Source organism: Ovis canadensis, chromosome 25, assembly GCF_042477335.2.
Source record: "Ovis canadensis isolate MfBH-ARS-UI-01 breed Bighorn chromosome 25, ARS-UI_OviCan_v2, whole genome shotgun sequence".
NCBI classification, from domain to species: domain Eukaryota; kingdom Metazoa; phylum Chordata; class Mammalia; order Artiodactyla; family Bovidae; genus Ovis; species Ovis canadensis.
In genome coordinates, this window is record NC_091269.1 from 33,479,298 (window position 1) to 33,502,537 (window position 23,240).

Consider the following 23,240-nt stretch of genomic DNA (forward strand, 5'->3'; position numbering starts at 1 on the left):
GTTTTGAGAGCGGTCTGAGGCTCCCTGTCTCATCGTCCTTGGAAGACAGCTGCAGAATACGAGACTGCTGAGCCGGCCTTCTGGAACGGGCTCCTCGGCGATGGGGAAGCTCACAGCTAATGTGGAGACATACAGCCCCTTTGGTTTTGGTGTCATCTTTCCTGGTGTGGAGGACAAGGGCCCGGTGTGGAGGCAAGTTGGCCCCGCCTAGGGAGTAGTAAAGTGTCTGAATCCAAATGTGGCTGCTTGAATCTTTACCAGCAACGTTGGTCAGACTTTGGCCTCAGCCCTGCTTTGTCTGTGCTTGTCAGAGAAAAGAGCAAAGGGGACATACCTAAGAAATGATTCTGTGTTTGCACAAAAGATTGTGCAAGCACAGAATACTGAAGGCATATATGGATATATTTTGGATGTACTACAGACTATCCCAAAGGGGGTATTTTTATATCAAGATACAGAGGCCCCTGAATGATAGGCTTTATTCCAAGTGTCTACACAAATGGCTCGGTACGTGCTCCTAGGATGAGAGCCTTACTTTCTCTAAAACAGACATCATTCTACAGAGTCATTAAGTGTTTCGAGCAGATACTTACTAAGTGACTATTATGGGCAGGACACAATATTAGAAATTGGATATAAAAGGAAAAAACGAAAGTGAGCATTATCCTTGCCTAGAGCTTACTTAGTAAGCCACGTGCCTCTGACCTCTTACACAGTCGGGCCTCCACTGCCCAATCACGACCCATCACTTTTTTTTCCCCCTGTTTTTATTACAAACTTTTGTTGTTGTTTTTCTGTTTCTAGCCCCATGCCTTCTCTCAGATGCAATATAAGCTTCCTAAAAGCAGGAACTGTCTTTCTACTTTCTAACTCGACACTATCCAACAGAACTTTCTTTTCCAACAGAGTGATGGACATGTAACTCAATCTGCACTGTTCAATACAGATATTAATTTCTCTAAATTATGGTTCCCAAGGCAGATATTAATGTTGGTGGTATGTGAAATGGTTTTATTGTACATGTGAACAAATACTTAAAAGTTTTTTTTAATGTTTACATATTAATTTTAAGTTGAGTCCTTAAACATCTCTAAGATGTATTCATTTTAAAAAAAACCAAAATCTTCTTTCTTTCAACTACTGTAGGAGAGTGAATGAACGAGCAGAGCCTAGAATTGGGAGCCATCAGTGGAAACGTCTATTTCACTGGACAAAATTCCTACTCCTGACCAACTTACATTAGGTAGATAGAGAGCCCATTAAAGGCGTCAAGCTTCAGTGTGAATCCTTAACACATCGAAGTGCTTTCAGCTACTTAAATGAGAGATTATTTGCATGGGGGTCTGGAAAGCATTACATTGTTTTTCACTGAGGTCAAGGATATTATCTGTAGCCATCGGTATACCCTAAGTGTTAAGCAGAGGAAGTGTTAGAAAAACACATGCCTCAGAATTCTGAAGTTATCTTAATGTACCCAGCACAATTCAAAGATAACAGCACTCAGCAAACAGTCCTTCCAGTCAAGACTCTGCCTATAAACCTAGGGCAATCTCTCCAGTTACTTCATGCACTACACAACTTTTATGTTAAGGGGAATAAAATTCCTCATGTATTCAGTTAACTTTGCATAAGTTACATTATTTATTACACATTTAGCTACCTGCTTATTTTCCCAAATCACAAAACTGATTTTCTAAAGCTGAGCGGAGAAATAAAAACAGAAAAAGCACACAGCACCACAGCACAGCACAAAATGCCGAGAAAACAAAGGCGAGAAAATGAGCTGGGAAGGAGGAGAAGCACCATCAGAGCGCCATATCTTCTTACCTGATCTTGGGACTATTTTTAAGTATTTTTAGAAAAAACAGGAGAAGTAGAAAGCAAAAAAAAAAAAAAAAATCAGACAGGAAAAAAGAAAAAAAAATGTTATGGTTGGATGAGTTACACATTTAATGTATTCCTTTTTAAATGTTACACTCAGAATATTATACTTGGTAATACGCTAACAGTACTTTAAAAAACACATCAGCTTTGGAGATTTTTTAAAATTTGCCTCTGAGCATAACATCAGTTGCCAATGTCAAAAAATGAGTTACATATAATAGCAACAAAGAGGAATGGTGCAATCCAAACTAGAAGTATGAAAGCCTCAGAACTGCCTTGTGGAAAGTTTATAAGAGACAATATTCTGGTTTCATCTCTCACTGGAGGTCAGCTGCTACAATTCCCTATACACAAATGATTGAGTCATGAAATGTGGCTTTTATGTATTATCTGAGGAAGCGAATCAGCTAGTTATTGGATTACTAAAGCTATTACGTCTCTAAACAGAAGTTTTCCTTAAGGTCCTTTAAGATTCTGCACATTTTCAGTTGTAACTTGTTATCTGTGATTAACTGAAATATGACATCTTTCTAGAAACTCATTTTCCTCTTATCATTAATGACACCTGCTGCAATAAGATTTTAAGGCCTTCTATAAATATATGTATAAAGTCAAAAGTTGATTAAGTTACATGAGGTTTCAAATTCTATTAAGAAAAAAAAAAAAGACTGACTCAAAGAAAAATCAATTCTGAGTCTAAACTGTCCGTATCGACGACACTGAGATTAAACTCCCAGGTTTCCTTTGTGGGAGGTGCCATTTACTATCAGACAACGAAACTTTTCACAGCAAAATTTTAAACTATAGGAAAATGTCCCCAGGGCTCTAACTCAGAAGGTTTAATTATTAGCTTAAAAATAACTTGACTGTCAGCACACACGCTGTTAATCCAACCAGGGAAAAGAAGTCTCCAAATTCTGGACAAGGTCCTGTTCCTTTCAACCAGGTCAGGCTGGAGCCAAGGTTTTCCACATACAAAAGCTTTATGCTTCAGTTTTCAGCACTGAATTTGCCACCATTCCTGCCTCTGATTTCTGATTAAGTCACCGTTTCACCTTTAACATGTCCCTTGTAAACGAACCAATGGCAGAGCTTTTGAAGAGATGCTCAAACAGTTGCTAGGCAATTCCAATAAGCGATATGTATTCTTTCCCAAGAATGCACTCTTTTAAAGTCGCAATCATAAATTGTTCTTTCAGTCATGAAAAGAGTATAGTGAAGAATCAACACAAATATTTCTTACTTATGGGAAAAAGGGATTTTTCTTTCACTATAGAACAAAACTTATTTTTAAAACATGTGACCCAGATTGGTTCTCCTCATTCTGTCAGGGAACTCTTTCACTATATTATGCTTGAAGCATGACTGCCAGGTAGGGAAAAACGGAACAAACAATTAACACGTTCACTCACATAAAATTAAAGACTGAAAACCACAAAAGAAAATAGCAGAGCATGTGTACCTTTCACCAAACTCACATCCTTACCCCAAGGGCACTTTTGGGGATAATGTGAAAAATGAAAATGGTTTCAGTTTATGACATCATGGTTGTTTGAAATTGACTGCGAGTAAAGAGCAACAGCAAAATACCTGGCAGAACGGGCCCCCAGACTAAAGCCCATGTAGCCCTCTGCAGGCAGAGAATCGTCGCCCAGCTCCTTAAGGTCTTGTGGCCCGAGGTACTTGTCCGTGTCTCCCGTCATTGCATCTTCACCTGCGGATGCACAAAGCAAGCCCGAATCAGGAGCTTCCTTTCTGAAAATGTGCCTGTTTGGGCAGAAAACTGCTCCCTGGTCATTAGCTAATCGTCCATTTTCTCATGTTTATTCCGCCCCCCCCCCCCATCCCCTGGATAATATTTGTAACTGCCCTTTAGAAGGAGAAAGTAGAGGCAGAGGTTAGTTCATCATTTCAAGAGTGAATTTAAGCAGCAGAAAGAGCTCCTGGCACTAGGCACCAATTTTAAAACATTTCCTTATCTTCCTTGTCCCTGCCTCAAGCCCTAGCCAACTAGAAAGGTTCATCTCTTGTGTCAGCTCGAGTTTTCCTGGCCTGACCATGATGAGGGCAGTCTGTTTGAATGGACCTGGATTGCAAAATAAGAGGCACCTCTTCTTCCCTGTTCTGGAAATTTTCTGTGGGAAGAGAACTAACTTTATTTTAAATGGTTTTCTCACAACCAGGATTTCAGCTTGGGGTTATGTAAATAACTGGCAAGTGATTTAATTTGAATTAGAACTGCTCAACTGGGGAAACCTTGAAACACATCCACATTGAACTGTTTCGAAATCTATCAAATGAACAGCTCAGTACAGCTGCCCTGGTGTATGAACCCTGCTCAGAAAGTGGCTCTACCCTCAACAGAGATCAAATTGGGGCTTCAACAGCTGGAAAGAAATAAACTGTTCTTGAACCATCTATACAGAGTAAGTGCGTAGAATACTTTTACTAGCTACACAGGCATAACATGATCTCACGCGGAAAAAAAAAAAAACAAAACACATTCCTGGAGTGACCGGGCAGGTTTTCCAGATGCCTTTTGCCCTCTGGGACATTTCCCATCCTTTACAAAATGTAGCATGGGCTGTGGAAAAGTTCCTTCCACAAATAGGCAAACTCTTTTCTCCTTTTTATGACTCGACTCTCGTTCTACTGGATACGAGCCTGGCTGGCTGAACAGGATTTCAAAGCCGTGTATGTTTTCTGTTTTCTCAAAGGTAAGCAATTTCACCACTCCAGCTCTATTTTCCAGCCCTTCATTCAGCATCGTTTATAATTTCCATTCATTTAAACTCAGGAAACCACAAGAGCTCAGCTTTTAAACTACCAATCAAGTCTAAAAATACATTATCAATTACCGTTTTTGCAAGTGTAAAAACTAAACAGATCAGCTTTCTACAGCTACCCAGAACCAAGAGATTATTTTAAGTTACTTTACAGCTGGGCTATTTGCACATTCACTACGGAGGAAACAAAAACAGCACACACCAAGTACAACTTAAAGAAAGCTCTTACTCTGTGTTAAAGCCATTTCCACCAGGCTGGGCTGGTCAAATGTTTTCCTGATGTTTCCAGGAATTCCTGAGACAGTGATTTAGAATCTACCTCCAGATCAGCCCCCAAAAAACCAATCCCTGGGTTGGATCCACGGTCTTCACCACCACCTTCGAGTTCCTCTCAGCATCTTCGTCTCCTCTCCAGCAACTGAAGAATTACACATCTTTTTTCAGGTGGAAAAAAAAAAAATCCCCCCAAAATCTGGCTACATTTCATTGAGATCAAGATCCTTTTTGATCACTCCGAAGACATCCTTTTAAAACTCCTTCTGATTGGATTAACAACTCCTCTGGCAAGCCTCTAGCAGAACCGAATGGTGACATAAATGCGAGCCCCAGACGTATTTGTATGTAAATACGAGGACTGCTCCAGTGTAGACTTTCGGTAATTTGATACCAGTGCCCGGTGCCTAATCGGGTAGCCGACAGCCTGAAATCTAGGGAGAGGCAGCAAGCGAGCCACTGGGCTTAATGGGGAGGCGACTCTTCTCCAACCAGAAGAAAGACGCGGCCAACGCAGGTAGAGAGGAAAAACAGGAGAAAACAGAGGCCCGGCAGGGAGTGGCAGAGAGCTCCAGGCAAACTTTATAACTTTTTGTTCTCAGCTGGGAACACCAGGAGCCAGGGTTATTTATGGCCCCTGTCAGGTGGAAGGAGGGAAAAAAAGAGAGAGAGGGGAGGGAGGGCCTGCCCTCGGATTGAGGTTGGGAAACCGTGAGGCCGAGAGAAGCGGCAAGAGCTCCCAAGCAGCGCCGGAGAAAGCACTCATCACTGCTGTTTCTCTCTAGAGTGGAAGGAAAGGGGAAGTGAGACAAGCGGGGGAAATGGAGTGGAGGCTCTGTTTTATCTCTTGCAGGAACTCTTTCGTCTCCCTGATGGGATCAAAGTCACTGAGTGGTCCTCCTTCCCCGAGGAGTCCCTGCAGAAGGCGAGAGACGCAGAAGGCGAGAGGCGGAGGGAGCTTGGGCTGGCTGGGGAGGTCTTGGCTGCGAGGGGCTCGAGGCAGCTGAGGAGGAGCGTCACTGCTATTCCACTGTCCCCCTCTCGCTGGGGCTCCCGGCCTCCCTTCCCAGCTGCTCCACCCTGTTTCTGTTGGCAGTGGAGGGAAAAACTCGTGGGCCTTCTGCATCTGCCCTCTGGGCACTCGGGAGAGGCAGTTTCAATGGCTTTCCCTCAGAACAGCTGAATAGTCAGGCTAGAAAGGGCAAAAGGGTTTCCACATTATCTTAGAGGATGTCGGTGTGCAGTACCTTTTCATACTTTGCATCTATCTCTTGCACGGTTACCTAAATATACAGAAGCACGAATCCGCAGAACTGATGAGGTGGGGAACAGATTTGCTGTTCCTGGATCAATGCATAAATAATGACTCATCTAATATTCAGACGATATGACACCTGGCGTTAGAATTCGACCTGCCCGGCTGTAATCAACATTGTAAATACCCAGAATGAGAAGGGAAGCCATTTACAATGCCGGAAACATATTGAAAAATATCCCCCACCCCAATAGTAATATAAACATAATAAAAAGAATCATTTCCAACTCTAAAGAATGGAAGAGGAAGTCATGGTTAAAACGGAGAAAATGTCTGAACTTTAACCTGTTTGCCACAGATGCACTTAAAATCCAACCTACTGAGACTTCCCTGACAGTCAAGTGGTTAAGACTCAGCGGTTCCAAGACAGAGGGCACGGGTTCGATCCCTGGTGAGGAAACTAAGATCATACATGCCACACCGTATGGCCAAAAAAACAAAACAAATAGCCCCCACCCCCAAACTACTCAGCAAAGTCTGATTCAGTGGTGGCCACTCATTCAAGCTTCCTAACAAGGACTGCGAGAAAAGTTTCCTTCTTCATGACTTCTTGCCCAGCTGCTTTCTGGCCACCCCTCCACACTCATCCTGCCCTTCTGTTACACAGAATTCTTTCAGTCCCTAGAATTTCTGAACGTCTTTAGACTTTGAGCCACTACCTAGGGTGTCTTCCTTTGATGGAACCCTCACCCCTCCTTCTTCACCTGAGTAATTTCTCCAATCTTTGAGTCTTTCTAGAACTCTTCTCCTCCTCCACTCACCCTCTTGAGTGTCCCTCGTGTGGGTTTCCCGTATCAGAGGAGTGTATTGGCAGGAAAAACATCTGCTTGGTCTCTCCCATGGGAGAGTGAGAACACATATTGTCCTGGGCTTGCCATATTATAAGCGCTCCATCAATATTTTTGGAATTCATGATCGCTTTTATTAAATAGCTTGATGATTTTACTTTTTTCCCCCATCTACAGGCCACAGCGGCTTCGTGCTCTTTTGGCATGCTAAGCTTGGTGGCTGGGATACATAAAATTTCAGTAAGTTTCTATTCTTTTTCACATCTCCTTCTTAGGCCTCAGAAACGGTCAGTACGAAGCCTAAAGAAGCCCAGTGTTGGGATGGGGATGGGAGCTGTCAGTACATTTGGCCAATGACTAAAGTGGTCTTATGAATATTAAGTAACAGTAATTAAGTAGTTATGCATTCACCATTTTCGAATGGTGAAAATATTTCTTAAAAGGCACAGAATTTAGAAATGAAAGTGTTATTTTAATGCAGTTTAGTGTAGTAGGAATACTGTTGACTCTTGAGTCATACTTTCAACCTCTACTGAACCTTGGATATCAACGCTGCCTCTGTCCTAAGACCTCTTGGGAGGATTCAGTGAAATAGCGCACAAAGAAAGGTGTAGTCAGCACCAACTGTTACTATTGTTGCGTAACATCTGCTTTCTTTAGTGCCCAAACATATGAATGCATGAACTCATATAATTAATATTTAAAATGCTAAGACTGATACTAGTCAGGGCAAAATCCCAACATAGCACCAAGTATCCCAGGTTTCACTGCCTGACACGGAGCCTGGTTCATCATAGGTACTCAACAAATACCTGTTGGTTGAATGAATGAATGAATGAATGACATTAATACACTTATTTTAATGAACAAAATATTCCATAATTATTGTACAGTACACTACACGGCTATACAAAGGTTAGAACGGAATGAGATGAACTGTGTTGAGTGTCTGGTTAACTACTTTAATCCATTCTAGAATCCAAAAATATTTTTATCAGTAGCAGCTTCTGACCAACAGGTACAAATGCATAGAAGCCAACAAAAGCAATTCTATGAACAAACAACACTCATACAATATCAGATATATTTAGTTAAGGTAAACATTACCAAACCCTATAAATTTTCGCTGACTAAGTACTTGTGTGGGGCTTCCCTCGTAGCTCAGTCAGTGAAGAATTTGCTTGCAATGCAGGAGACCCGGGTTTGATTCCTGGGTTTGGACGTTCCCCTGGAGAAGGAAATGGCAATCCACTCCAATATTCTTGTCTGGAGAATCCCATGAAAAGAGGAGCCTGGTAGGCTACAGTCCACGGGGTCGCAAGAGTCGGACACGGCTTAGTGACTAAGCCATCTCCACCAGGTACTTGTGTGGGCTTATGTTTCCTAGAAGCGTCTGCGCAATGGTATAACTGCTGTGCTGAGGGTAGGTCTGACTGTTTTCTGGCAAAGAGGGTGTGGTAGCTCGTGTCTAAAGATGCCCTCTTTACCCCATCCAGTGAACCAAGTTTCTGGTATCCATGCCTTGTATACTGCACTTGTTTACATTTGAGCTGGTTTGATTTTTGAACAGTAAGATGCAGGGGAAGTGATTTTACATGACTCTGAACTTTGAGTTCAGAGACACCTTGCAGTTTCTGCCTGAGTCTCTTTGGAGTGCTTGTTCCAAAGGGGAGGAGTCAATCCCAAGGCAAGACAGTCAACCTTTCAAAGATCCATATACCCAGTCTTCCAGGAAATAATACAAAATATAATCAGGGACAAAGGCGAAAAAAGAATATATTAAATGGTTATCAGGACTGTGGTCGGTCACATTCCCTTTCAGAATTTAGCCCATTGGTCCAGGATCAGTACATGGGGGAATAAACAATGCAGCTTCCTTGCAATCTTTCATTATGCCCACTAATAATTTTTTTATGCTAAATAAATGAAACATTTCTTGGCTTAATATGTAAATGTTTTCATGCCCTAGGAGTTCTTTTCTTCTCTCTTTCCCCCTTTTTGTTCATTCTAATCTTTTCCATCTTAAGACTATCATTGAGGAATACTTTTGTTACTTTTCCAGGGGTTAAAAAAGTTTTCCTATCTGGTTGGGGACTAGAATCACAAAAAATGTTCCTTAAGGTAACTATATCAAATTGTATTGTCAGAAACTTTGCTTAGAAGTGTTTAATCCCTCTGATGTGAAATGCACACTCTCCCCAAGGAATGTACTTTATAACATTAAAAAGCTGAAAATAACGGTACAAAATACCTCCAAATGAAATAATAGTAGAAAAACCTCCAAATTACATGGGATTTTTTTTAAAAAGCTGGATTAAAAAGAATAAAGAGGAAGACAGTCTCTATGCGCTAGTGATTTTTAAAAAGAGGTTGATTACTTCATAGAAGTCAGTCTTATAATCAATCTGTTAATGATCAGAACTGAGAGGGCAAATTTATGGTGCTTGTTCTGAAAAAAAGTGATTTTTTTGATCATCACATAGCAAAGAGAGGAAATAGACTAGAAAATAAATCCTCTAGCTATTTCTAGTTTACATTATAGAACAGTAGAATGAGATCACATCATTATAATCAACACCTATATTTATTGAGCATTTACTCTGTTCCAGGCACTGTTTGGTGCTTTACAAGTATGATTCTCACAACAACCTTACAGAATAGAATTGCTATCTCCATTTCAGGACAAAGAAAACCCAGTTCCCAGTGGTAGAATAAATAGCTTGAGATCACTTAGAACATGGGGAATATTGGATTTAAAATCAGTTGGTTTGACTCCAGAGTCCTGCTTTTAACTACTGCCAAAGTCTGTGCTACTGAACAAATACAACAAGAAATCAGTAAATGAAATGTCAGCTCTGTGAAGGCAGGAGTTTTTCTCTGTTTTGTTCCATATCAGTGCCCAGAACAATGCCTGGCACATAGCAGGTGCTCAATAAATGTCTGTGATGAAAGCTCAGTGATTGGCCTTGGATAAAGGAACTCTATTACTGGAGAAAGAAGCAGGGAGACTTACTTTTCACGGTAAACTCTTGTACCTTGGGAATTTTATACCACGCACATCTATCACCTATTCAAAAAATGAATAAAATTTAAAAAAAAACAAAACAAAATACAGGGACTGCAGATAAGCCATATAGGTTGTGTATTCCATACACTGGAAAAGGTATAAGAGGTGTATGTGTATCAGCAAGTATCCAGCAAACACAGAAAGGAAACAGTGTAAAGATTTAACTGGCTTGCTTCTTTAAAGAGATGGAAGAGAAGAAATGAAACAAGGCAGGAAGAAGGGGATGCACCTTAGCGTGGTACTTCTGGTTGCTTCCCAATGTTCTAAAGCAGTGGGTCTAACCTCGGGGATGCTTTCGAATCACCTGAAAACTTGCATTTCTGACAAGTTCCCCAGTGAATCTGATGCAGCTGATCTAGAGAACACACTTTGAGAACCACTCGTCTAAAGGATCCTAATAAATAAATGCCAATGATGTAACGGCAGTACTGATCATAACGCATTCAATGTCTGTTTTCCTAGTGGCTATTACCAGCATGCTTAAAGTATCCGCTTCAGCAAGTGAATTCAAGGAATGAGAGCAGTGTTTCTCAAATTTCAAGGGATACATTTTATCAAGTGTGGTGTTTCTCAAATTTCATGGAACCTTGTGAAAATGCAGATGCTGATTCCATAGGTCTGGCATAGGCCCTGAGATTCTGCACGAATAACAAGCCCCCAGGTGACCTGCACCCCACTCTGAGTGGTGAGACAGTGGAACGCTGGGCAAGGGCCTATGTTAGGAGTAAAGCCAACTACTGCCTTTGAGGTATTTAGTCTCTAATAATGGAGATAAGGCCAAGATAAAAACAAGGATACAAATCCTGTACTCCTCTTGCTGGTTTACAAAGATTTACTGCTTTGCATGTCCTACACACTGTGCGTGAATGTCTCACTTAATCCTCACCCCTATGAAGCAGGTACTATTATTTCCAGTTTATAGATGAAAAAACATTCAGAGTTACTATTCAAAACTCACACATGTAATTAGAGGTGGAATCTGGATTAGAACGCACAAGGTCAGGTTGCAAAGCCCAGGAACTTCACTGCACCACCAGGACAGAAGATGTGTGAAAGGCATTACAGAGCATTACAGGAGCACAGAGGAAGAGGCTAGCACACTGGACTGTAGATCTGGTAGATGCCAAATGGAGGGTGTGTGAGTAAAGGTAGGAAGAGAGGGGCAGAAGCAGGAAGTGGGCTATCCCAGGCCACAGGATACGCCTAGCGGGACAGAATGCTGGGGACCGACAGCAGCTGGCTTTACTAAAGTCACAGCCAACTGAGTTGTAGGAAATGGGTTGGTTGGGTTAGCTTTTTAGGGTCCTTGAAATTGATTATAGACTAACAATTGTCATCCAAGTGACAAGCAACATAAACTCATCATTGGGTGACAATGCAATGTCAACCCACACTGTTTCATTGTTGCTGTTTTAAACTGAAGCCCTAAATGCTCCCAGCCTAATTCTAATCATACAGCAGGAAGAATACAGACAGTCATATCCATTTGATAAAAAAAAAAGAGGGACTGCCATTTATCGAGCACCTATTTTATGCTGATCACTGCTTTAAATGTTTCATGGATATGTTACTTCTTTTCGTCTTTCCAGAAATTCCACAGTATTATTAACCCCTTCAGAGACAAAGTAAGACAGGTAAGACACAGCCAATTTTATGTTTTTGAAGGTTCAAATAAGGGACATAAATACCCAGGTAATTGTAAAGAGAAAAGCCTTTTCATCCATTCAAAACCTTATAATAGGATGTCCACCTCCACTAATGTTTAGACAGTACGTTTTCATCATGAAGGATCCAGATGACTCTGATCACAGTTTTCCCTCAACCTCCCAATATTTGCATTCTCAAAATGCAGAGAAGCTGGAATACGAAGGAAGAGGAATATGGTAGTATGAGGACGCTGATCTGGGAAGCTTCCGTAAGTCTCTGTCCTTCTCCATCAGAGGGCAGACAGACTGAAAACCACAATCACAGAAAACTAACCAATCTGATCACATGGACCACAGCCTTCTCTAACTCAATGAAACTATGAGCCATGCCATGTGGGGCCACCCAAGACGGACGGGACATGGTGGAGAGTTCTGACAAAATGTGGCCCACTGAAGAAGGGAATTGCAAACAACTTCAGTATTCTTGCCTTGAGAACCCCATGAACAGTATGAAAAGGCAAAAAGATAGGACACTGAAAGATGAACTCCCCAGGTTGGTAGGTGCCCAGTATGCTGCTGGAGATCAGTGGAGAAGTAACTCCACAAAGAATGAAGGGACACAGCCAAAGAAACAACACCCAGCTGTGGATGTGACTGGTGATGGAAGCAAGGTCCGATGCTGTAAACAGCAATATAGCATAGGAACCTGGAATGTTAGGTCCATGAATCAAGGCAAATTGGAAATGGTCAAACAGGAGATGGCAAGGGTGAATGTCAACATTTTAGGAATCAGCGAATTAAAATGGACTGGCATGGGTGAATTTAACTCAGATGACCACCGCATCTACTACTGTGGGCAAGAATCCCTTAGAAGAAATGGAGTAGCCATCATGGTCAACAAAATAGTCCGAAATGCAGTACTTGGATGCAATCTCAAAAATGACAGAATGATCTATGTTCGTATCCAAGGCAAACCATTCAATATCATGGTGATCGTAGTCTATGCCCTGACCAGTAATGCTAAAGAAGCTGAAGTTGAATGGTTCTATGAAGACCTACAAGACCTTCTAGAACTAACACCCAAACAAGATGCTCTTTTCATTATAGGGGACTGAAATGCAAAAGAAGGAAGTCAAGAAACACCAGGAGTAACAGGCAAATTTGGCCTTGGAGTACAGAATGAAGCAGGGCAAAGGCTAATAGAGTTCTCCCAAGAGAACGCACTGGTCATAGCAAACACCCTCTTCCAACAACACAAGAGAAGACTCTACACAGGGACATCACCAGATGGTCAACACTGAAATCACATTGATTATATTCTTTGCAGCCAAAGATGGAGAAGCTCTATACAGTCAGGAAAAACAAGACCAGGAGCTGACTGTGGCTCAGATCATGAACTCTTTATTGCTAAATTCAGACTGAAATTGAAGAAAGTAGGGAAACCACTAGACCATTCAAGTGTGACCTAAATCAAATCCCTAGCGATTATACAGTGGAAGTGAGAAATAGATTTAAGGGACTAGATCTGATAGACAGAGTGCCTGATGAACTATGGACGGAGGTTCCTGACATTGTACAGGAGACAGGGAGCAAGATCATCTCCACGAAAAAGAAATGCAAAAAGGCAAAATGGCTGTCTGAGGAGGCCTTACAAATAGCTCTGAAAAGAATAGAAGCAAAAAGCAAAGGAGAAAAGGAAAGATATATCCATTTGAATGCAGAGTTCCAAAGAATAGCAAGGAGAGATGAAAAAAGCCTTCCTCAGTGATCAGTGCAAAGAAATAGAGGAAAGCAACAGAATGGGAAAGACTAGAGATCTCTTCAAGAAAATTAGAGATACCAAGGAAACATTTAATGCAAAGATGGGCTCAGTAAAGGACAGAAACGATATGGACCTAACAGAAGCAGAAGATGTTAAGATGAGGTGGCAAGAATACACAGAAGAACTATACAAAAAAGATCTTCATGACCCAGATAATCACGATGGTGTGATCACTCACCTACAGCCAGACATCCTGGAATGAGAAGCCAAGTGGGCCTTAGGAAGCATCATTATGAACAAAGCTAGTGGAGGTGATGGAATTCCAGTTGGGCTATTTCAAATCCTTAAAGATGATGCTGTGAACGTGCTGCACTCAATATGCCAGCAAATTTGGAAAACTCAGCAGTGGTCACAGGACTGGAAAAGGTCAGTTTTACTCCAATCCCTAAGAAAGGCAATGCCAAAGAATTCTCAAACTACTGCACAATTGCATTCATCTCACATGCTAGTAAAGTAATGCTCAAAATTCTCCAAGACACGCTTCAACACAGTACATGAACTGTGAACTTCCAAATGTTCAAGGTGGATCTAGAAAAGGCAGAGGAACCAGAGCTCAAATTGCCAACATCCATTGCATCATCGAACAGGAAAGAGAGTTCCAGAAAAACATCTACTTCTGTTTTATTGACTATGTCAAACCCTTTGACTGTGTGGACCACAACAAACTGTGGAAAATTCTGAAAGAGATGGGAATACCACACCACCTGACTTGCCTCTTGAGAAATCTGTATGCAAGTCAGGAAGCAACAGTTAGAACTGGAGAAGGAACAACAGACTGGTTCCAAATAGGAAAAGGAATAAGTCAAGGTTGTATATTGTCACTGTGCTTATTTAACTCATGTGCAGAGTACATCATGAGATACACTGGGCTGGATGTAACACAAGCTGGAATCAAGATTGCCGGGAGAAATATCAATAACCTCAGATATGCAAACGACACCACCCTTATGTTAGAAAGTGAAGAAGAACTTAAGAGCCTCTTGATGAAAGTGAAAGAGGAGAGTGAAAAAGTTGGCTTAAAGTTCAACATTCAGAAAACGAAGATCATGGCATCTGGTCCCATCACATCATGGCAAATAGGTGGAGAAACAGTGGAAACAGCGTCAGACTTTATTTTTGGGCCTCCAAAATCACAGCAGATGGTGACTGCAGTCATGAAATTAAAAGACGCTTACTCCTTGGGAGAAAAGTTATGACCAAACTAGATAGCATATTAAAAAGCAGAGATGTTGCTTTGCCGACAAAGGTCCATCCATAGTCAAGGCTATGGTTTTTTCCATGGTCATGTATGGATGTGAGAGTTGGACTATAAAGAAAGCTGAGCACCAAAGAATTAATGCTTTTGAACTGTGGTGTTGGAGAAGACTTTTGAGAGTCCCTTGGACAGCAAGGATATAACCAGTCCATCCTAAAGGAAATCAGTCCTGAGTATTCATTGGAAAGACTATGTTGAAGCTGAAACGCCAGTACTTTGGCCACCTGACGCAAAGAGCTGAGTCATTGGAAAAGACCCTGATGCTGGGAAAGATTGAAGGCAGGAGGATAGGGGGCGACAGAGGATGAGACGGTTGGATGCCATCACTGACTCAATGGACATGAGTTTGAGTGAACTGCAGGAGTTGGTGATAGACAGGGAGGCCCAGCGTGCTGCAGTCCACAGGGTTGCAAAGAGTTAGACATGACTGAGTGACTGAACTGAACTGAACTGATCCACTCAAAGTGAAGTGAAAATCACTCAGTCATGTCTGACTCTTTGTGACCCCATGGACTGAATAGCCCATGGCCTGAATTCTCCAGGCCAGAACACTGGAGTAGGTAGCTGTTCCCTTCAAACTCTAGTTCTAAAAGTCTAATTCTGAGACTCACACAATAAATAAGTGTGAAAGTTACTTAGATTTCAGATCAGTGTGCATCTCATCTTTCATTTTGCAGTTTGGAGGAAGAGCATGTATTAAGCAAGGATTCCTGTACATTTTCTTCTCAAAAGGTGTGAGAGCAATGGGGAAAGTTGAGACACTGTTAGATGAGGAAGGGTGACCTAGGTGGTCTTAAGAAGCGTGTGTCATTTTAAGGGATTAGTGTACCTCTCTCATGGGAGGGCCACCTGCTATCTTTTTCTTTCTTTCCCTATCTCCAGGTGCTGGTAAGATCCTGACTTCATTGCTGCCCACAAAGGAACTGGGCTTAATGGCAAAGTTTGCACATCTCTTAAGCATTGACAAGAACAAGTCGCCGTTATGGCACAAAACAAATGACTTTTCTATTTAGGCTGATTTTCTCGAGTATAAAGTCAGTGTGACTCTCTGGTCTTACACATTATTCTGTTCTTTGTGGCTAGATATACCACGCATGTAAGAATTAAAGATTTTAAAATTTAAAAAATAAAAAACTAAAAAAAAAAAAGAGAAAAACTGTATTGCAGTTTACTATTCCTTAATCCAAGTGAGATACAGTTTCCAAAGTAAGGACCCATGACTCAGTGTTGGACGCTTTCCAGATGGGGCAATGGAAACCATCCCCTGTGATCTTGGTTGGGTTAATAAACAAACCCATCCCAGAAAGGAAAAAGAATTCTGTGTCTTTCCTGTGAAGAGCTAGAAAAAGACAATGCTGGGGCAGACACTATAATTTTTTCCTATTTTTATCAATACTCCTTAACCCTAGTCCAGAAATTACTGTCAGCCACCTGAGGAAGATGAGATGTTACAATGACTTGGGTCAAACGGAGACTAAAGAATAGAGACAGGATGCAGGTAGGGAGGAGTACGGGGTTACTTACACTGAACTTATTAGCTAAAATCTATGTGTTCTTGCCTGGAGAATCCCAGGGACGGGGGAGCCTGGTGGGCTGCTGTCTCTGGGGTCGCACAGAGTTGGACACGACTGAAGTGACTTAGCAGCAGCAGCAGCATGCCACTTTTAAATAAGACCAGACAATGACTAGCCACAAAGTAATACTGTGAAATCAGACACTAAAATGGTTCTTACTTACGGAGTAATTACATTGCTAAATTCAAGGTGGCTGTATCATGCCAGTAAGTCCCTTCTGTTCATTCTTTCTTACAAATTCGTTTAGACTCAGCCCCACATCCAGACCTCATTGATCTTGGCTCATTATGTTTGTATATAAGGACTGGGTGTGCAAAGCACCAGAAGATGCTCACTACCCTCAGGTATAAAGCAGTATAAGCATCACGTCTACTTTGTGGGCTTGAACCTGGTCTCTCCTTCTCTTACACCTAAACTGCTTTTCACTGTGCAGAGCAGCAAACACCAGTTATTGATCTGTGTTCTATCTCCAACCTCTACCTAAAAGGTGTCTACACAGAAGGGAAAGACAGCCTGTGGTCGGTTCTCAGCCTCAGTGTGCTTCTGGCCCCGGTGCTTGGACCACCTCTTGCCATGTGTAACATCTTCCCGTTCTCCAACCCCACACCCCTTCCCGGCCCTCTGCCGCCACCCTGCCTTTCCCTGGCCAAGCGTTCTCCGTGCTGATTTTCCCCAGTGTCACCCTCCACTTCTGGTTCTCTCTGTAGTAGGAGTCCAATTTGGGGGATGGGGGCAGAGGTGGTCACGTGAGGACCCACTTCCCCATGAAGAAGCTCAGACTTTCCGGGTAGATTACCAGAGACTAAAAGAAGTGGGAGTGGGAAGGAATCATATTCAAAATTACAGCTTGTTTTGAATGAATGAAAAGACCACCTATTGTACTTAATCAATAAACATGCTAATTCCCGGTCAGCTCTTAACTGACCCCTGTTCCCCTTCATGCCATAGACTGCTCCAGCTGCTTATCTGTCATACCTTCTAGGGAAAAAACACCAAACTATATGAGAACTACTTATTCTGGGTCTGTAGCCATATTATGAACACGGCAGCTGCTGTGGTCATCAGGGGTTCCCAAATGGCCTGTGCTCACCTCACTGGACAGTCCCAGGGAAGTTTCTCCCATGGACGGCATCCACTAGAGCTCACTCTTCTGGTTTTCTCCCTCTGTTCTTCGCCACTCTGGCATTCCTCTTCCTCTCAGTGTGCCCAGAGTTTTCCATTCCTCCCTGTGCCCTGCCCTGGGATCCTCAGCCAGGTCAGTGCCCAAACCCCTTGCCTCATGCTGAAGTCTTCTGTGAGCTCTTCAGGTCTCTGATACTTTGACCCTGAACTTAGAACACTTCTTTCCAGTCCCTTCCCTTCTCCTCAACCCCCCAAACTTCTGCTTGTTCACATTCTGTCTGTTCCATAAAATTCATCCTTTTGAGGCCTCCAGTCCTCTCCCCTTCTTTTGCATTTTCTTGTTACTTTCATATATTCTCTTACAGCATCTCACTGAAAGTAAAACAAACCTAAATTCAAAACAAAACAAAACAAAACAAACCTAAATTCAAATTACAGCTTCATTGGTTATGTGAACCTGAACAAGTATCTTGAACCCTTTTAGGCTTAGAACCTTAATGCAAGTGAGGGCTAATAAAATTTTAGGGCTTTGAATTAGGACTAAATGTAAAGTAGGAGTAAGAATAGTTCCAAAACTGCTCTCAACTACTTTGAGAAGATTAAGTAAGATAAAGTGCCTTGTAACTAACATTCATGGAGATATCTGGGTTAACCTTTATCAGTTCAGTTCAGTTGCATCTGACTCTTTGCAATCCCATTGACTGCAGCACGCCAGTCCTCCCTGTCCATCATCAACTCCTGGAGCTTACTGAAACTCATGTCCATTGAGTCAGTGATGCCATCCAACCATCTCATCCTCTGTCTTTCCCTTCTCCCACCTTCAATCTTTCCCAGCATCAGGGTCTTTACAAATGTCAGATCTTCGCATCATGTGGCCAAAGTACTGGAGTTTCAGCTTCAGCATTAGTCTTTCCAACGAATATTCAGGACTGATTTCCTTTAGGATGGACTGATTGGATCTTCTTGCAGTCCAAGGGACTCTCAGAAGTCTTCTCCAACATCACAGTTCAAAAGCATTAATTCCTTGGTGCTCAGCTTTCTTTATAGTTCAACTCTCACATCCATGCATGACTACTGGAAAAACCACAGCTTTGACTAGATATCTTGTCGGCAAAGTAATGTCTCTACTTTTTAATATGCTGTCTAGGTTGGTCATAACTTTCCTTCCAAGGACCAAGCATCTTTTAATTTCATGGCTGCAGTCACCATCTGCAGTGATTTTGGAGCCCCAAAAAACAAAGTCTGTCACTGTTTCCACTGTTTCTCCACCTATTTGCATGATGTGATGGGACCAGATGCCATGATCTTAGTTTTCTGAATGTTGAGTCTTAAGCCAACTTTTTCACTCTTCTCTTTCACTTTCATCAAGGGGCTCTTTAGCTCTTCTTTGCTCTCTGCCATAAGGGTGGTGTCATCTGCATATCTGAGGTTATTGACATTTCTCCCTGCAATTTTGATTCCAGCTTGTGCTTCATCCAGCCCAGCATTTCTCATGATGTACTCAGTATATAAGTTAAATAAGGAGGGTGACAATATACAGCCTTGACATACTCCTTTTCCTATTTGGAACCAGTCTGTTGTTCTATGTCCAGTTCTAACTGTTGCTTCTTAACCTGCAGATAGATCTCTCAAGAGGCAGGTCAGGTGGTCTGGTATTCCCACTTCCTTCAGAATTTTCCACAGTTTGTTGTGTTCCACACAGTCAAAGCCTTTGGTATAGGCAATAAAGCAGAAGTAGATGTTTTTCTGGAACTCTTTTGCTTTTTTGATGATCCAGTGGATGTTGGTAATTTGATCTCTGGTTCCTCTGCCTTTTCTAAATGCAACTTGAACATCTGGAAGTTCACAGTTCATGTACTGTTGAAGCCTGGCTTGGAGAATTTTGAGCATTACTTTTCTAGCATGTGAGATGAGTGCAATTGTGTGGTAGTTTGAGCATTCCTTGGCATTGTCTTTCTTTGGGACTGGAATAAAAACTCACCTTTTCCCGTCCTGTGACCACTGCTGAGTTTTCCAAATTTGCTGGCATATTGAGTGCAGCACGTTCACAGCATCATCTTTTAGGATTTGAAATTGCCCAACTGGAATTCCATCACCTCCACTAGCTTTGTTCGTAGTGATGCTTCCTAAGGCCCACTTGACTTCTCATTCCAGGATGTCTGGCTCTAGATGAGTGATCACACCATCGTGATTATCTGGGTTGTGAAGATCTTTTTTGTATACTTCTTCTGTGTATTCTTGCTACCTTTTCTTAATATCTTCTGCTTCTGTTAGGTCTGTACCATTTCTGTCCTTTATTGTGTCCATCTTTGAATGAAAACTTCCCTTGGTATCTCAGGTTTTCTTGAAGAAATCTCTAGTCTTTCCCATTCTGTTGTTTCCCTCTATTTCTTTGCATTGATCACTGAGGAAGGCTTTCTTATCTCTTTGTGCTAACCTTTATACATTATCTCATTTACAACTTACAATTATCCGCTTGTTTTAGGACTCTTATCTAAATTACCTGAATGTTAGAGGTTAGAGACTGGGATTCCACTATAAGCCCCTGCACTGATTTGTGTGACCTTGACCAAGGTCTTTAACCTTGCTGGAACTTATTTTCATATCTATAAAATGGGCATACCAATGGCTCTAAGTTAGAGGGTCACTGTGACGCTTAAACAACATAGTACATGAAATGTATGGTGCTTAATGCCTAGAACATGGAAAGGGCTCAATAAATGGTAAGTACCTTGTGTGTGTCATTGAGAGTATTCATTTATGTCGACTCCTAGGTGGGGACGGGGTGGGGTGGGGAAGGACAGAGACACAGGTAAACGTGTGGCAGCCCCCCCGCGTGAGGACCCCTGTGTCTGTGTCCTAAGTGCTCGGACGGCGATACAGACAGCTCTGCTTCCATGGCGTGGACAGCCTACTTTGGAAGAACATAAAATTCATCCCAAGTTGGCAAATGACAGTCTGGGCAAAATCCAGTCCCCTGCCTGCTTTTGTAAATTGAGTTTTATTGCCCACATCCCTGCTCATTTGTTCTGTTAGCTTTTGGGGCTACAATGGCAGAGTTGAACAGTTAGGACACAGACCATGCAGCCTGAAAAACTGAAAATATTCATTGTTGGTCCTTGCCAGAAAAAGTTTGCTTTTCTGGAACTGATGACTAATATATTGAGAGGAGTATTAGGAAGAAATCAAAAAATGTGATTGAGAGAATGCAAAAGAGGAACCACGAGTCATATTTACACAGGATTCACTGACCACAGAAAGGCTGTGAGTTCTACTCTAAGTACATCGTAAAGCCTTGGGAAGTTTTTATTTTACTGTTGTATTTGTACTCGTTTGGGGGTGTATGTGTATTATTTAGAAGAGGTGGCTACTTTTATTTTGAAATACAGCAACCATGCAAATGAGTACATGATGTGCAACATACATTTTAACAGACTGCTATAAAATAAATACCACAGAGGTTAAGAAATAGAACGTCAGCACCCCAGAAGCCACCGCCTGCATTCTTATCCCATCACAGCCTCCTCCTGCCTCCTTCTCGTGTTCCTCCTTCTCGTGTTATAATATCTCTCTTTACATTATTTTCCTGGTTTTCTATAGCCTCACTATCTAATTTTATAATCCTAGTTTAGTCCTACCTGGTTGTGAAGAATTCTATTGTCTTTGCATAAGCTACAACTTGGCAACTAAAATCCTAGGTTTATACCCTACAGAAATGTACTTATATGTATGTGTACCAGGAAACATATATAAGGTTTATAGCAGCTTCGTTTGCAACAGCCCCACACTGGAAACAACCCATGCTTCCATCCACAGGAGAATGGATAACCGAATTATGATCCAGGCATATAGAATAATATATCGAAATGAAAACAAATGAACTACAATTATATACAACAATATGAATGAATCTTTAAAACCTAGCTATGAGCTTCAGAGATCAAACCAGTCAATCCTAAAGGAAATCAACCCTGAATATTCATTGGGAGGACTGATGTTGAAGCTCCAATCCTCTGGCCACCTGATGTGAAGAGCTGACTCACTGGAAGAGACCCTGATGCTGGGAAAGATTGAGGGCAGGAGGAGAAGGGGGTGACAGAGGATGAGATGGTTGGATGGCATCACTGACTCAATGGACATGAATGTGAGCAAACTCCAGGAAACAGTGAAGGAAGGGAAGCCATGGGGTCACAAAGAGTTGCACACAACTTAGCGATGGAACCAACAAATGAGGTCTGGAGGGTTTGAAGCTGGGGAATGGAATAACACGATCCAATTTACATTTTAAAAGATTGCTGAGGATGCTGTATAGAAAACTGAGTCTCTGGGGAAAGTGCAGAAGTGACCTGCAAGGAGGCTTCTGCAGTATTCCATGGGCGGCACGTCAGCGGGTGGATTAGAGTCACGGCAGTGGGAAGTGGAGGGATGGGGGATGTATTCTGGAAGCGGAATGGATAGATTCACTGATGGACTGGATATAAGCGTAAGAAAGGGAGGTTGCACAGAACCACAGGTTTTAGCTTGGGTGATAGGGCTGTTTACTGACCTGGAGAAGGGTGGGAAGAAACACTGTTTGCAGGGTATGTTTAGGGCAGGCTGAGACATCTGTGAGATTCTTGTATAGACACGTCAAGTACATGGTAGGGTAAGTGGTCAGTGTGGATGAAGATCACTAAACAATTCCAATTCCAAAGACAGGCTACCAAAGACAGGATTGACTCTGTTTGAGAATCGAGACTTCTGTCTCCGCCCATAAGTCTTTTCCTTTAGCTGGAAGTTCTTTTAAATTCATGAACTATTCTTTGAGCTACAGGTACCTCTTGGTCATTATAAAGATGTTTACTGATTCACTATGTAGCCTAGGGCTATCTCAGTGAGACAGGGTATAATGACTGGAACAGGGAGCACAGGAGGCGAATTTTCTTCATCTTGCCTGTTCTCAGAAACCTGTATACAACTATCCTCTCCTTGAGTTTCCTCTGTTAGGTTGCAGCTGTGCAAACACCTACTGAAGAGCTGTTTTGTTCCAGGCCCTGTACTAGGTTCTAGGGAGACAATAGAGACTAAGGTTAGGTCTCTGCGTCTGGTATTTCATTTTGACTTTATTGCTGAGCGTGCTTGTTAAGTCACTTTAGGTGTGTCTGACTCTTTGCAACTCTATTGACCATAGCCTGCCAGGCTCCTCTGTCCATGAGATTCTCTAGGCAAGAATATTGGAGTGGGTTGCCATGCCAGAGTAGCATGCAATTATGTACCATCTGTTTGAAAGGTCAGTTGTAAGCAGATATCAGGCAAGAAGTTAGATGTTATGATTTTATAGGTATTTATAAAATGGTAAGATTTCAAGTAAAGGGCAGTCTCTGCATAGCAACCAGGACTCCCTTGGACCACCTGGAGGCAAACTAATCTTCAAGGCTTCTTTCCAGATCTGTAAAGCTAAAAACATGATAGTTTGAAGTATTTATTAGGATGACTAGGAGATCAGGATAGTCCAAAGCACTTGGTGAGAAGAGAGGCTGTAAGGCATCTCCCCCAATATCTGGCTTTGTGTTTCCCAAAATAATTTCTCCAACTTTTTTGAGTTTCAGATTGTGCCAAATGAAATTCTACTTTTTCTCCCCTGATTAAAAATACTTGGATATGTTTGCTAAAACTACTTGCCTTGAGTTCTTAAAATCCATTCTATGTTATGTTTATAGCTATTTTAT

General features: G+C 41.9%; 1 protein-coding gene and 1 long non-coding RNA gene across 13 annotated transcripts in view; one reads left to right on the forward strand and one right to left on the reverse strand.

Moving 5' to 3' along the window:
• ANK3 (ankyrin 3) overlaps positions 1–23,240 on the reverse strand; it is a 383,729-nt gene that overhangs the window by 114,698 nt on the left and 245,791 nt on the right. For 5 of the 11 annotated variants that reach the window (XM_069571716.1, XM_069571712.1, XM_069571717.1 and 2 more), the window contains exon 24: positions 3,475–3,598. In XM_069571716.1, the coding sequence (XP_069427817.1) occupies positions 3,475–3,598 (124 nt within the window). Of the gene's footprint in view, positions 1–3,474; positions 3,599–4,899; positions 6,072–10,059; positions 10,114–23,240 lie in introns of those variants that run through there. The other 6 variants (XM_069571715.1, XM_069571713.1, XM_069571711.1 and 3 more) reach the window with 4 other exon arrangements.
• LOC138430040 (uncharacterized) lies at positions 4,976–10,156 on the forward strand. Of its 2 annotated transcripts, XR_011252970.1 has the most exons (4): positions 4,976–5,460; positions 5,797–5,884; positions 7,224–7,286; positions 8,207–10,156. It is a non-coding gene; the product is annotated as an uncharacterized lncRNA (long non-coding RNA). The 2 variants fall into 2 exon arrangements; XR_011252969.1 differs by lacking the exons at positions 7,224–7,286; positions 8,207–10,156 and having other exon boundaries at positions 5,312–5,460; positions 5,797–6,492.